The sequence below is a fragment of the Siphateles boraxobius genome, unplaced genomic scaffold (genome assembly GCF_051911475.1).
Source record: "Siphateles boraxobius isolate OS27281-9 unplaced genomic scaffold, OSU_SipBor_1 13, whole genome shotgun sequence".
NCBI classification, from domain to species: domain Eukaryota; kingdom Metazoa; phylum Chordata; class Actinopteri; order Cypriniformes; family Leuciscidae; genus Siphateles; species Siphateles boraxobius.
Genome location: NW_027508733.1, coordinates 25,896,524 through 25,911,517, shown reverse-complemented (window position 1 = coordinate 25,911,517; position 14,994 = coordinate 25,896,524). Strand labels below are relative to the sequence as shown.

The window sequence follows — 14,994 nt, the reverse complement described above, 5'->3', positions numbered from 1 at the left end:
GCGCAATACCAGCAAGAACACATCGCCTCAAACTGTCAGCAGCGTTCTGTGTGCTCGTCACCTTGTAAGTTCATTCTTCCAAGAACAACTAGCAAGAGCGTTCTCCCCAAGAACACAAGTCCGTTCTTTGCATTCTTGGTTTTGAGAAACGGCCAGAGACTCAGAAGATATTGCAGCAGCTCCGTGTCCTGTGTCTTTTATTGACTATATATCTCCCCTAACCAGGTATGATATTAGTAAATTGTAGCAGAAATATAATTTATATAATTCAAGGATGTGAAAAATGGAAAGTGTCATTGTTTTTATGTGTATTCGTTGTGTATATGTATGTCTAAAAGTTCGGTTCAAGTTAACCGCGTATGTATCACGTGTACAACTGGTGAACTGATGGCAGAGACCATGCGGTCATAAACATGTGAAAACGGAGTGAATAATTAATACCATATTGGTGTTTTGAGAACTAATTTAAAAGTTAAGTTACAGGTGACAGTGCTTAAAGAAAAGGAATCTGTTGGTTCATAAGAGAAAGTGTAATATGTATGTGTAATATAAAGAGATAATTATTTTTGCTGACATGCTATAATTCCTGAGCTAATTTAAGAAGTTTAAAAGAGTTAAAGACATGGTAAACGGCACATATGTTTAAAATGTAGAGTATCTTATGTGAATATTGTATGCAATATACATTACGTAGTATTATTAATGTGCATTGTAATTCAAGTTTCTATTGAAATTATTTGTTTAATTGGTGGGAACAGTACCTGTTGTTGAGAAGCTGTATGCAAGTAATTCTATGGGTTTCTGTATATTGTGTTTTTCTCTAAAGAGATGTTGTTATACGTTTTATTGACATATGAGAATGCAGAAATATTTGCATTAATGTAAGACAATACAGAGACTCAGAAGATATTGCAGCAGCTCCTTGTCCTATGTCTTTTTATTGACTATATATCTCCCCTAACCAGCTGTTAGGGTACTACAGAAACTCTGAGCATCAGGATGTTTGTCATACACACACATGAGAAAAGCCCAATCTCATGTGTGTATTGTGATGTTCTGATGCTGAGATACAGCTGGAGCTCTTAGAGGACATTCAAACCCTCACGGGTCCCTCAAAGAGTCCCAGTGCACTGCCCTAAACACACACACACACACACACACACACACACACACACACACACACACACACACACACACACACACACACACACACACACACACACACACACACACACACACCTACAGGAGTAGGTTAGTTGTGATGAGGAGACACTGATGTTCAGATACTGAGATTTATCTAAATGTGTGAACCAAACTAAACTCATATACCAATGATGTGCTGTGTTTTTTTTGTTTTTTTTTTGTAGTTTCTTTAAACCAGAAACCATATTTCTGCTTTCACACTTTGGATAAAAGCATCATCCATTAATAAATGTAAATGTAAAACATTTGGTATTATAAATATCCAAACAATTCTGACAAATGCATTATTTCATCAAACCAATTTATTGGGTCTTGAAAATCATAAGATCATGCAAATACAATGAAACTATTTTTCCTCTGTTTATACATGATAATATTGAAATACATTTCAAACAATCCAGTTCTTGCAAATAAAGCATTATTTTCAAGATGATTTTTTACATAATTGTTAAGGCAGCAACATATTGACAGACTCACTCGTCTTTTAAATTTAGCCAAAAATCTACCTTTTCAAGATCTCAAAACAGTGTCTTTTACATCAGAAAACTGTAAAAACTAAATTTAACTTTAATATAAATAAGTGGAAAAGGCAAGGCACTGCTATTTATAGCATACTTTATACACACTAGTAAAAGCACTTTACTTAAAATGATAATCATAAAGGGTACAAAATATAAATATATTCATTATGGCAAGAATACGTAACGTTTGGTCCTTTAGCAGTTGCAGAATAAAATACTTGTGGAGGAACATTCAGTTCTGGTAAATATAAGAGTTGCGAGTCACTTTTCAGCACAGATGATTCTCGATTTTTATTTTTTTATAACTTCAATTTTTTTCTCATAATTCACATTTTATGTCATAATTTCAACTTTATAATCTCATATTTATGATCTCCCAAATCATGATAGTGTTTTCTTATATGCAGGATTAGTCCTACATACTGAAAACATGGTTACAGATGATCGTCTTATCAGTGCGAATGTCACGAACAACATTAAACTCTCTCTATCCAAAAAATAAATTCATAAATAATGAAAGACAGATATCAGGACAGTAACTTATATTCTGCTGTTGTTTTGACTGGAAAGTGTTACCGACATAAACATTGTTCTGTGAATCTTGTCTGTATTTCCTAAAAGCATTGTAAGCTGAAGTAGATCATAAAGCCTTTGCCACCATCGGTCTCGACAATAAACTTATTTTTCATGGCTTTAAACAACTTCCACTGCATATAGTGATGATCTTCTTTCCTATATTTACAGATATGAGACAAACGCTCACGGATGAATGAAAGGAAGAATGTTGTTTCCCACAAAATCCTTCCAACAGCTGTAAAATAAAACTGTTATAGGCTTAATGTGATCAGCAGGAAATACAGTAACACACACTCACACAATCTACATGATTCTATTCTGTTCTGTTATTCAACAAAACTTTACACACTTTTATGGTTATTTCTAACTTTTTCTATCTAAAGTTGTGGCAGTAAAACTGAAAGCATCACCCTCCTCCACTGACTCTGTGTTTTGCGCTAAAGCTCATGCAGTTTCTGCTGTTACAGCTTTACAGTTTTGTAACGTACCAAATGCTTTATCATTATTATCAGCTATTACTGATTCAGGTGTTCATCCTCATGATCATCTGAACCCATGTTGTGTCTGTCTGCCCTACGACAGCTTGAGTTCTTATCCGCCAAGCTACAATAAAACCTATAACTGTAACTGTAACTATAATTACAGATGCAATGCCAACCCAGAGCCAAAGCGATGATGTTTCCACACTGTCCGGTTCTGTTTCTCCTTGGTTTTCTTGTTCAGTCGATATGATAGTTGATACGGTTCCTTTTTCTGCTGTTGATTCTGCAACAAAAATATATAACAGGAAGTTTTACATCACAGTGATAAAGATAACAGATCCATCTATACTGTATATACAGAAGCATTCAGACTCAAACATCACAAGTGAACTTCAAATAAAGGATCAACTTCTTGCAGTATTTAGATTTTAAATAAAAAAAACGCATGCCCTAATCTATTATTTTCACACACCCATAATGATCAGCTGTACAGTAGGTTGTTCAGATGAGTGTGAGATGTAGCAGATGTATTTTCCAGCATCAGTGTGAGTGAGATCTGTGAGTTTGATGGAGAAGTTTCCTCTCTTATACTCTTCTGGAAAAGTTTCAGTTCTGTTTTTATACTCTAGATCCTGTTTCTCTAGTGAATTATTGCTGGAAATTATATCACACACAATCTTGCTGCCATTGTGTCTCCAAAACACATTAATGTCTTGAGGTTTATGATCATGTTCAGTGGAAGAACACGGCAGGAGAACAGAACCACCAATAACAGCCTTTACTGTTTCCTGCAGAAACACTGAAACAACAGAAACTTTAGTTACACTTTATAATAACTGCTGCTATGAATAATTAGTTAAAATTAGTAAATGGTTAATTCGTATTTATAAGGCATTGACATTGATAAGGAGTTTATAAATACAGCAAAAATGCTTTATTCTTGATTTATAAGCATATCTATGTGTTTAATAATAGTATTTTCAGTAATAATAGTATACTTTAATAATGATCAGTTTATCATTTCTAAATTATTACATTATTTACAAACCAGTTATTTTGGAGTTGTCAATGGTTCATAAGTTCATTTAGAAAGTTTAAGTAAATGATTAATAAACTATATACATTTACATTTATTATTTGAACATATACTAATATTTACTAACATTAAATGATTTATTAACATGTATTCCTACTGTAATTTATGATAAATTCAGGTATAGTTATAAAACATTTAAAAGTAGTCAGTTAACTATTTTTGTGAGCTCATCAAGTGAGAAATATTTATGCCTCATAAAGCTTTTACAGAGGAGATTTAAAGGCTCAGTTATCTTCTAAACAGAAAAAAATTTGTGTTACAGAACATAGAAATATTTACTTCAAGATTAAAAAAAAACTGTACATCTCTACATCATAAAATGAAAAATAAACCTCTTCTATGTCATAGACAATAATAATTCCTGTCCACCTCCAGAAAATATAACTGTGCAGTAAAACGAAACTAAGTCTCTGCAATCTGATATAAAAAATACATTTCTGTAAAGTTTAAACATTGCTGAATAGTAATTTATCAGTGCCAACACTGGATTACATGAGTGCCAAAATACAACAAATATTTTTTAATAAAACAATAACAATATAATAAAATATTCCACAAACTAACTCAGTTCTAACTTTAAAACATTAGAGAACAGTAGTGCAAAAGATAAATCTCCTTTGTATAAGATTTATGAAGCAAAAATAGTCCTCACTTTAGATGAGCTCAGAAAAATAGTTAACTGGCGACTACTAGATGTTTTATAACTGAATTAATCATGAATTACAGTAATACATTTTAATAAAGCATTTATAAACACACTGAGTGTAGGCTATAAATGTTCATTTAAATAGTTTATCAATTATTTACTTGCACTTTCTAAATGATCTTACGGATCACTGACAACTCCTAAATAACTGGTTCGAAAATAAAGTAATACTTTATTAATGATCAATTTATCATTTCTAACATTAAGAATGAAAATACAATATTATTAAACACATTATCGATATGCTTTTAAATCAAGGATAAAGCATTTTTAGCTGTATTTATAAACTGCTTATTAATGTCTAATAATGCTTTATAAATGATACATTAACTTTTTTCTAATGCTTAACTAATGATTAATGCAGTTATTATAGAGTGTTACAGAAATGGTAATTGTAAATGTATTTTAACAGTCAGAGGCATTTATTCATCTTTCAAATGTAGTTTGTTTTGGTGCTTACCTTTGTTTATCAGCACCACAAACACGCAGATGAAACCACAACTGCAGAAACAGAAAAAACAAGTTTATTTAACTTCCTTTAGTTCAACTTGAGTAGACGGTACAAACACTAAAGTCATGAGTTTGATTCACACATAACACACACATTATAAAGGTAAGATGATAAGATAGGATAGAGTGTCCCTCCCATAGTTTTATTACTGATCACAGATGTCATTCAATTCATCTCTAAATATGTTACAAACTGGCAGTAAATATTTTTAAGGGGGAAACTTTACTCTTCTGACCCTGTTGGTAAAACCTTGAATTCACTACAAATCAAACTATTATCAACTAAAACTCCCTGCACACCAGTTCAAACTGCTAACCACATAATACAGATAATAGTTACAAGCTTTATATTCATTAATTAACCAATTCAATGTTTTAACAACACTTAAAATATTTCCTTTTTAATTTTAGTTAAAATAAAGCATTTGACAACTAAAGCACAGCAGCCAAACACGAACACGAGCAACAAGCTACATCAGGCCTTCGGTGTTGATACGACACGTGTGTCCAAACAGCGTTTCATTCTGCATTCAGCAAACATACCTGATTATCATGGTGGACCAATATTATCAATGAATATTTAAGTTGACTATATTGCATAAAAATACTTTTGAAATTAGGGTGAACTACTACTTTTTCACCAGAAAGTATCGTAACTCTTCAGCTTCCGTAAACTCAATGCGCTCTACGTATGACATCAGACGTAAGTGACGTCAACAGGAATCACATGAACGGATCAGACATGCGCAGATATTCGTTGAGTTTGAGTTTCGTCAAAGTAGCAATACAACATTATTCTAACTTCTTTGTCAAGGATAACACAATAACGTTGCATTAACTTATTTCCATATTGTTCCATACAATTTTTTCTTTTATGAGACCTTTTTTTTTTGTTGACAAATCATGCGCGCACAAAAAATAACTATCACAAAAAAAAAACAAAAAAAAACATACATATCCTTAGGATACAATATCCTCCTATCTAAAACTCTCTTCACTCTTATACTAAAACCAACATTATCCGTTAAAACCTTATTGTCCAATGGCAACTTATTCCACTCCTGCGCACCTGTATATTCAGACGTCCTATTACCATACAAAGTCTTACACTTACATTCAGATCCACAATACTTTGTGTAGTATAGCGTCCATGCCTTACATTAACCGAGAGAAATAGGAGTTAAAATACACTGGGGCCCAGTTAAAATGCAATATTATTAATAATTATTTGTACCATTTCTGCCTTCGTTAACTTATATTTAGACTGAAAGAGAATAGATTCTGTTTTAGATAGATGTAATAAAAGTCTATATAAGTCTATTTCAGACAGCCAGTCATTCACCTTAACAAGCTCCTCATCTAACTTCTGTATTATATTTCTCTCCTTATCTGCAACTACTAAAGCAGCGTCATCTGCCTATAAAAACATATCACACACCTCTTGGATATAATTTATATATATAACAAAAATAAAAGAGGACCAAGTACATCTCTAATCATCTGTCTGTCATATCTGCACTTTTTTTATTTCATCAATAAATAACATGACAAAAGTTTGACAAAATATTGTGCTAGTTTCACTGAAAAATAATCAAGTTTGACATATAATAATAAAAATAAGCTGGTGTTTTCAGCAGGATGCTATACTCGTCATTCTGTCTGATGTGTGTTTGATCCAGTAAGTGAAATGAACAGCAGTAAATGAGTAAATGTTCTCAGACTTACATGAGTATCTGAGTGAAGCTTCTTTCTTAAACTCCTCTGAGAAAACACTGTGTTCTGGATCCTGATCCTCAAGTGAAACATTTCTCTGAATGATGTCTTATATATTCCTGCTGTCACTGAGTCTTAATAACACTCATGTCAACAGCAGGACACGATCGCAGAATTTCCAGCAACTAACAAATAACATCCTCATTCTGACCTACAGAGAAAAATGAAAGAGAGAGAATTGAAATTAACAAGGAAATGCAGCCCGGCTTTTAAAAATGGTTTTCAAAAATGAATTAACAAATTAATCTTCTACAACAAGATATTACCTGTTTCTTTTTCATTTCTGATCTCAGTCCAGAAAGATCTTCCTCACAGTTTCTCTCTCTTGTTTTCATCCTGACAGACTGAAGAAGAGCTGAGAGACTGAGACTGATATTCCCTGATGATCTGATGGGAGGAGGAAGAGACTGATGGGAGGAGGAAGAGACTGATGGGAGGAGGAAGAGACTGATGGGAGGAGAAAGAGACTGATGGGAGGAGAAAGAGACTGATGGGAGGAGGAAGAGACTGATGGGAGGAGGAAGAGACTGATGGGAGGAGAAAGAGACTGATGGGAGGAGAAAGAGACTGATGGGAGGAGAAAGAGACTGATGGGAGGAGGAAGAGACTGATGGGAGGAGAAAGAGACTGATGGGAGGAGGAAGAGACTGATGGGAGGAGAAAGAGACTGATGGGAGGAGAAAGAGACTGATGGGAGGAGAAAGAGACTGATGGGAGGAGGAAGAGACTGATGGGAGGAGAAAGAGACTGATGGGAGGAGAAAGAGACTGATGGGAGGAGGAAGAGACTGATGGGAGGAGAAAGAGACTGATGGGAGGAGAAAGAGACTGATGGGAGGAGAAAGAGACTGATGGGAGGAGAAAGAGACTGATGGGAGGAGGAAGAGACTGATGGCAGGAGGAAGAGACTGATGTGAGGAGGAAGAGACTGATGGGAGGAGAAAGAGACTGATGGGAGGAGGAAGAGACTGATGGGAGGAGGAAGAGACTGATGGGAGGAGGAAGAGACTGATGGGAGGAGAAAGAGACTGATGGGAGGAGGAAGAGACTGATGGGAGGAGGAGGAGGAAGAGACTGATGGGAGGAGGAGGAGGAAGAGACTGATGGGAGGAGGAAGAGACTGATGGGAGGAGGAAGAGACTGATGGGAGGAGGAGGAGGAAGAGACTGATGGGAGGAGGAAGAGACTGATGGGAGGAGGAAGAGACTGATGGGAGGAGAAAGAGACTGATGGGAGGAGGAAGAGACTGATGGGAGGAGGAGGAGGAAGAGCATATGGGAGGAGGAAGAGACTGATGGGAGGAGAAAGAGACTGATGGGAGGAGGAAGAGACTGATGGGAGGAGGAGGAGGAAGAGACTGATGGGAGGAGGAGGAGGAAGAGACTGATGGGAGGAGGAAGAGACTGATGGGAGGAGAGAGAGACTGATGGGAGGAGGAAGAGACTGATGGGAGGAGAAAGAGACTGATGGGAGGAGAAAGAGACTGATGGGAGGAGGAAGAGACTGATGGCAGGAGGAAGAGACTGATGGGAGGAGAAAGAGACTGATGGGAGGAGGAAGAGACTGATGGGAGGAGGAGGAGACTGATGGGAGGAGGAAGAGACTGATGGGAGGAGAAAGAGACTGATGGGAGGAGGAAGAGACTGATGGGAGGAGGAGGAGGAAGAGACTGATGGGAGGAGGAGGAGGAGGAAGAGACTGATGGGAGGAGGAAGAGACTGATGGGAGGAGAGAGAGACTGATGGGAGGAGGAAGAGACTGATGGGAGGAGGAAGAGACTGATGGGAGGAGGAAGAGACTGATGGGAGGAGAGAGAGACTGATGGGAGGAGGAAGAGACTGATGGGAGGAGAAACTCAGGATTGTTGTCAGACTATGAGCGTTTGATTGGGCATGTGGTTTTGTGGTTTTGTTTATTGTACATCCTCATTATGGAGAGAGGGAGAGGGATGGAGAGAGAGAGAGAGAGAGAGAGAGAGAGAGAGAGAGAGAGAGAGAGAGAGAGAGAGAGAGAGAGAGAGAGAGAGAGAGAGAGACTTGAATTTGCCTTTCACACTTTCTGTATTAACATACAGTATCAGCATGTTGGTTCAGTTGTGTGTTGCTTGTTTTAATTCGGTTGAACTTTGTGAATTCATTGCAACACGTACTTTTGTTTTGCTGTCTATTCTTTTATAGTATTATAATGTTAGTTAGTAGATAGAAGATCCAAGTGGCTTTATTGGCCTGGTAAAAAGCTTTACAAATTGCCAAAGCATTTCTAACATTAAATGACAGACATACTGTCTATTTTTACACACAAATAATAAATAAATTATAAATAACACTGATACAGGAAAGGCAAAAAGGTACACAAATATTTGTTTTGTTATTTAAATGTTATTCAGTGTTGATGTTATTGTCCTCTTTTCATGACCCACCAGGTTTGCATTTCTCTTCTTATTGAAATATTCTTCTGTATTGTATGTATCAACATATTATTTTGTATATTGTTTTAGTATGTGGACAAATGCTTTTGATGCCTATAATCATCAAACTGTTTCTGAAATACACACATTCAGTTTTATTTATTTATTTAGTTTGATCTGATGTCAGTATCTGATGAGTTTATATTGAGTTTTATAAGCTTGATGTGGAAACTCAAACATAACTCAGCACTTCACATCATGGACAACACAGGACTACAGTGTGTGATATGTTTCCTCTGCTGCCCTCAAGAGGCCATTGTTGTTTTTCCACCATATAAACCCAATGAATCCACCAGACACTATTCAAAATAACCTTTTGATGTAGACCTACACCCTAAACGATGTAAGAGCAGTGTTGAGGGTAACTCAATAAAAGTAACCTGATTTACATAATCACATTACTTTTTCAAGTAACTAGTAAAGTAACGCAGTATTTTCAAATTTTACAACAACATATCGGAGAAGCTTTTTCAAATAAGTAACGTCCTGGTTGCGTATGCAACCCACCGTTCCCTGAAGGAGGGAACGGAGGACGTAGTCGACGCCGACTGAAATGGGATCTCGCTAGAGAGCCTGTCTTCTTCGAGTACTATTGAACGAGCCAATGTAATTGGCGTGCGTGATTCGCATCACACACTCCGCCCCCGCGGCGCGGGTATAAATACGGAAGTGGATGCACGCACTAGTTGCTTTTCGCTGAGGAGCCGAGTATAACCCGGGGTCAGCGGTGGTCCAGCGGTAGTGGCAAGGGGACTACGTCCTCCGTTCCCTCCTTCAGGGAACGGTGGGTTGCATACGCAATCAGGACGTTCCCTTTCAGTCGATAACGTCGGACGTAGTCGACGCCGACTGAAATGGGATCAACCATTGAACACGCCACTAACGCTGCCACCTTCCAGTGCCTAAACCAAAGCCTCCTGATGCCCCCGCAAACTTAAGGCGGGGAAGGACAGGGCTTAGGCCAGGGAAGTCACTGCTGTTCCTACAGGACCACTGGGAAGCCACATCCAACCCGAGGGAGGTAATGTGGAGAATACACATATGAACTGGGCGGAAACCGGGCAGTCTAACATATGGAATGTCACTGGGGTGGCTCCAGCCTAAGACGGGGGGAGACACACCGGACAGTGACGGCAGAGAGACTCTGCCGAGGGAAGACACGGGCTCACCGCAGGGAGCCGTATCGTGGAAGAATACACATATGGGGTCACCGAAGGGACCGCAACATATGGACCCAGCCTAACACAGGTTCCACACTGCTTACGAGTAGTAGGCCTAACACCAGACGTTCCGCACGTCCGACGTCGGAGGGGTGTGGAGGAACTCAACAGGGTTCAATTTTAAGGGAACTCAACTGGAGTAGAAAGGCGCACGTATCCAGTCCATAGGAGGGGAATGGCGCAGCAAGCCGACACTTGAACCGGGCTCACGGTGAAACTGGCTTCATGAGAAGGGAGCCCACGGGAAGCAGCGGTTCAACTAGGTGTCGTCCAGCCCCCAACTCTAGAATCTGTTTAGCAAAGTATATCGTCAACGCCCAGGCGGAGCACTTTACACTCATCATAGAGGAGCTCAACACCTAAGTGGACATGTTGCATCTCGGACCTTTGCCGAAATGAAGGCAAGCACTAAGTGCAACTTTGCATGGAAACAGCCTTCCCTCTCTGCTGAATTCCAACAGATATTTGAAGAGCTGGTCTGAGGTCTATGACTTGCATTCTGTACACGTCCAAGCGAACGGACAGAGAAGCCAGGGCTGGATCTGCCTCCTCCAGGGCAGCGCTTGCAGGCTCACCACCTGCTCCTATTACGGGAGAGGTAGGAACCTTGGGCACCATCCGAGCCGGGGTCTCAGCTTGTGAGAGTTAGCCGGCCCAGACTCCAGGCACAATACGTTGACCGAAAGCGAGCAAGTCCCTACCCTCTAGTAGAGACCACGCGAGCAGGAGAACTGATATAACAGAATTTTTAACTCACTGCCTGCAGTGGCTCAGGGGCGGTCTCTGCAGTGCAGTCGCACCAGGGACAAGGCCCAAGAGGATAAAGAGGGACACAAGGATTTACAAGACCTTGCTCCTCAGGAACCTGACGATCAGAACGTGCTTCTGCATACTTCTGCAACACGACGAGCGTCGTTTAAACACCGAGGCAACATCATTTTGAGGGTGAAGGAAAACAGCCTACTGCAACCCATTTTGCAGGAAAGAGAGCACTGAAGTGATCGAAAGCTTTCAGGACCTCCTCTGGAGAGAAGACGCACTCAACGACTAGGTTCCACTTCCAAAGGCGTAAGCACGCTACCCCATTCTAGGGGGTGCTCGCAGAAGTGATGGTAACTATCACACATTCTTGTGATAGCCACCTGAACCTCCGCGTTCAGATGTAAGACCGCCCGGAATCCCCGGGGGAAGAACGCGTGTGCCATCGTGCCCCGCCCCCGAAGAGTTTTCCGGGGAAGTCAGGAAGGCTGTTGATGGGAGCCAGGTCTAGTTGGGCCAATAAGGGGCAATTATGAAGACCTGTTCCTCTCCTGACTTGGCACGTAGGTGCAAGTGACGGGCGCAAAAGACAGGAGCATTGCTCAACACAACATGTGAAGATCACTGGGCTTCAGGAGCGTTTTCTGCTCAGCACTTGGGTGTGACAAGTTCACTGAGCTTCAGGAGCATTCCTGCTCAACACCTGAGTGTGATAAACTCACCGAGCTTCAGGAGCATTTCTGCTCAACACTTGAGTACGAAGAACCTCACTGAGCGACAGGAGCATTTCTGCTCAGCACTTGAGTGTGACAAGTTCACTGAACTTCAGGAGCATTCCTGCTCAACACCTGAGTGTGATAAACTCACTGAGCTTCAGGAGCATTTCTGCTCAACACTTGAGTGCGAAGAGTTTCACTGAACGACAGGAGCATTTCACTTGAGTGCGAAGAGTTTCACTGAACGACAGGAGCATTTCTGCTCAGCACTTGAGTTTGACAAGTTCACTGAGCTTCAGGAGCATTACTGCTCAACACCTGAGTGTGATAAACTCACTGAGCTTCAGGAGCATTTCTGCTCAACACTTGAGTGCGAGGAACTTCACTGAGCACCAGGAGCATTTCTGCTCAGCACTGCGTGTGATGATTTCACTGAGCTACCTGTGATGGACTCACTGAGCTACAGGAGCATTGCTGCTCAACACCTGAGTGCGATGAACTTCACTAAGTTTCAGGAGCAACTCTGCTCAACATGAAGTGTGATGATCTCACTGACTTGAGCAGGCGCAAGGCGACCCTGAGTCGCAGTCACTTCTTAGAAGGCTCACTGGGGTTACACGTATTCTGCGGGCCCCCGGGGCAGCTGAGACCCAGTGCTTGTCCAAGGGTAGTCCGCTCGGTTTACCCAAACACTGGCGGAAAAATAAAACCGGGGGGGCAATTGAGCGGCCCCGGAATGGTCAAGACCCAGCGAACCCAGGGGATGGAGTCTCCACTTGCCCTGGCTATAACTGTCGTGAGGCTCGATGGCGGCACGATTGAGTAAGCGGGAGGAGTGGAACAAGGCGCCCTCAGAAGCGTCTGACTCCAAGGAGGAGGTGACGGGAGAGTTTGTGACACCCGCAATGTCTAACAACTCGAGGCACGAATGCCCGTGTAGTCGGGGGTCGCCCAGGCCCCCGTTAAAACACGCCCTTTGTACATGGCCCCTCTGCTGAGGAGGGTTTGGCAGCAGACCGGGATGAACTATAGTCACACAGGGTGAGCTGCTCTGCCACGGTCACCTCGGGACTCGATCGTAAAGCTAGCGCTGAAGCGGTCACATACGGAGGAAGCCAAAGGCTGCGGCTATCGTATACCCCAGGAGCCTCTGAATCTTTTCAGTGGGACCCTTTCTCACTTCAACACCAGCTGAACACATTCTCACTGGAGAGACGTGTTGGACCGAGTACCTCTCCAAAACTGAAAAAGAGATACTCAGCCCGTGGGCGAGATTACTCTCTTCCAGTTGACCTGAAGACCCAACGGGCTCTGGAGCACTCGAGGGGAAGGACACTACGTGTCTTTCAGGTCAAAGCTGCAGACCAATCTTGGGCCAAGATGGTCACGACTCACCACCTAGTAGCACGAAGGACGAGTCCTCGCCTGGTCTTCGTACCGGCTGGAGGGCGGCTATATCAAATCCTTCGCCAGCAGGATAAGACAAACACGCCCAAGTCAGGAGCACTGCTCAACACTCGGTGTGATGAATATCACTGAATTTTCAGGAGCACGTCTGATCAACACCTAGTGTGATGACTATCACTGACTTGAGCGGGGTAGCCGAGCCTGAGGTGGGGCAGCAAAGTAGAGAGAGTGGTGTTAGTGTGCTGTGCAACACTTACCTGTCTCCACAAGCGGCAGGGGGCGCGTGAGAAGGCGGATGACCGGGTCCTCGAACGCACCAAGCTGCCTGCTGGCGACCAAGGGGGAGCTGAGGGGTGTAAGGCTATACAGGGTCACACCCGCCAGACTGGCCCTCTTGGGACCCAGGAACAGATGAAATTGCTCTCTCTTTGAAGTGTGGGTACCGCTTGCTCCGCTTTTTTTTTTTTTTTTTTTTTTTTTAGGGAGCCAGCGGCGGAACAGACACACACACAAACAAAGGCTCCACCCGGCCCTCACCCGGGGGGAGGGAGTGATCGTGCCACTCCAAGAGCATCTCATCCCCTCCTGGGCGGCCCGCTTCGGAATGCTTTCGCTGTCGCTTGCCACCTGGCTTGGCAGCGCCTGGAGCGGGCTGGGCGTCTCTACTGCGGCCGGCTCCATGCTGAGGCCTGGGTGGAGGCTGCTGCGGAGGGCCAGCAGGAGCGGCGGCCGGAGAACGCCCACGGCGACGAGCAGGCGGAGGAGCTGCCACCGGCGACGAGCAGGCGGAGGAGCTGCCACCGGGGCAGGATGTGCCGGATGACCTCCGTCTGCGCTTGAGCGGCAGAGAACTGTTTGATGCAGTTCTCCACCGCGTCGCCGACCAGCCCAACCTGGGAAATTGGGGAGACCAGGAACCGAACCTTGTCCGCATCCGCCATACCAACCAGGCTGAGCCAACGAAGGCGCTACTGGACCACCAAGGTGGACATCGCCAGACCGATCACGCACGCTACGACACCCGTACCCCGGAGGGTGAGGTCGGATGCAGTGCGGTGCTCACCTATGAGCGCACGGTCTGGATTACCCTCGTGCATGCCATGGGTGCCCTAGCCTGCAGCAACGCCATGGCACGCAAGAGGAAGGGGCTTGCCCACAGGCTTTGTAAGCTCTGCCCGTCGGAACAGACGAAACTCACAGGCCTTAGGGGGGAGACGAGGATCCCCCCAATAGGCAGCGGCCGCCGGACACAGGTGCACCTGTGTCGACAGACCGCTCCAATGGAGGGACACCTCGCAACCCTTCACCGTTCCTCCATCAAGGGTAATGAGGGGGAAAAGCTATTCAGGCAGCTATTCGGTGGAGGTTCCACTCGAGCCCGGCAGCCTCGGCGGCCCGTTTCAGCATAGCTGATAATTCTGGATCCGGCTCGGGCAACATTGAACTCCCGGAGGGAGACAATGCAGCCGAGTCATCATCTCTAGAAGTCAGCTCACCCTCCGATGCTGCAATCGGCGTCCTGTCCTCCAGGGGAGCCCCGAGTGAAACCGCTGGCCCAC

General features: G+C 42.9%; 2 protein-coding genes across 5 annotated transcripts in view; both read right to left on the bottom strand.

The window, feature by feature from the left end:
* Positions 1 to 7,235, bottom strand: part of LOC143736164 (CD276 antigen homolog) — a 686,062-nt gene extending 678,827 nt beyond the window's left edge. For 2 of the 4 annotated variants that reach the window (XR_013203365.1, XR_013203367.1), the window contains exon 1: positions 7,134 to 7,235. Coding sequence is in view for 2 of the 4 variants with exons in the window: in XM_077226793.1 (XP_077082908.1) it covers positions 5,638 to 5,648 (11 nt within the window). In the remaining 2 variants the exon portion in view is untranslated. Of the gene's footprint in view, positions 1 to 5,637; positions 5,936 to 7,133 lie in introns of those variants that run through there. The other 2 variants (XM_077226793.1, XM_077226791.1) reach the window with 1 other exon arrangement.
* Positions 1,488 to 5,624, bottom strand: LOC143736344 (uncharacterized). The gene is made up of 4 exons (XM_077227081.1): positions 5,569 to 5,624; positions 5,045 to 5,085; positions 3,255 to 3,581; positions 1,488 to 3,065 (listed from the first exon to the last, which is right to left on the bottom strand). The coding sequence occupies exons 1-4, from the start codon at positions 5,622 to 5,624 to the stop codon at positions 2,824 to 2,826; spliced, it is 666 nt and encodes a 221-aa protein (XP_077083196.1). The 3' UTR covers positions 1,488 to 2,823.
* Positions 7,236 to 14,994: the final 7,759 nt, after the last annotated feature.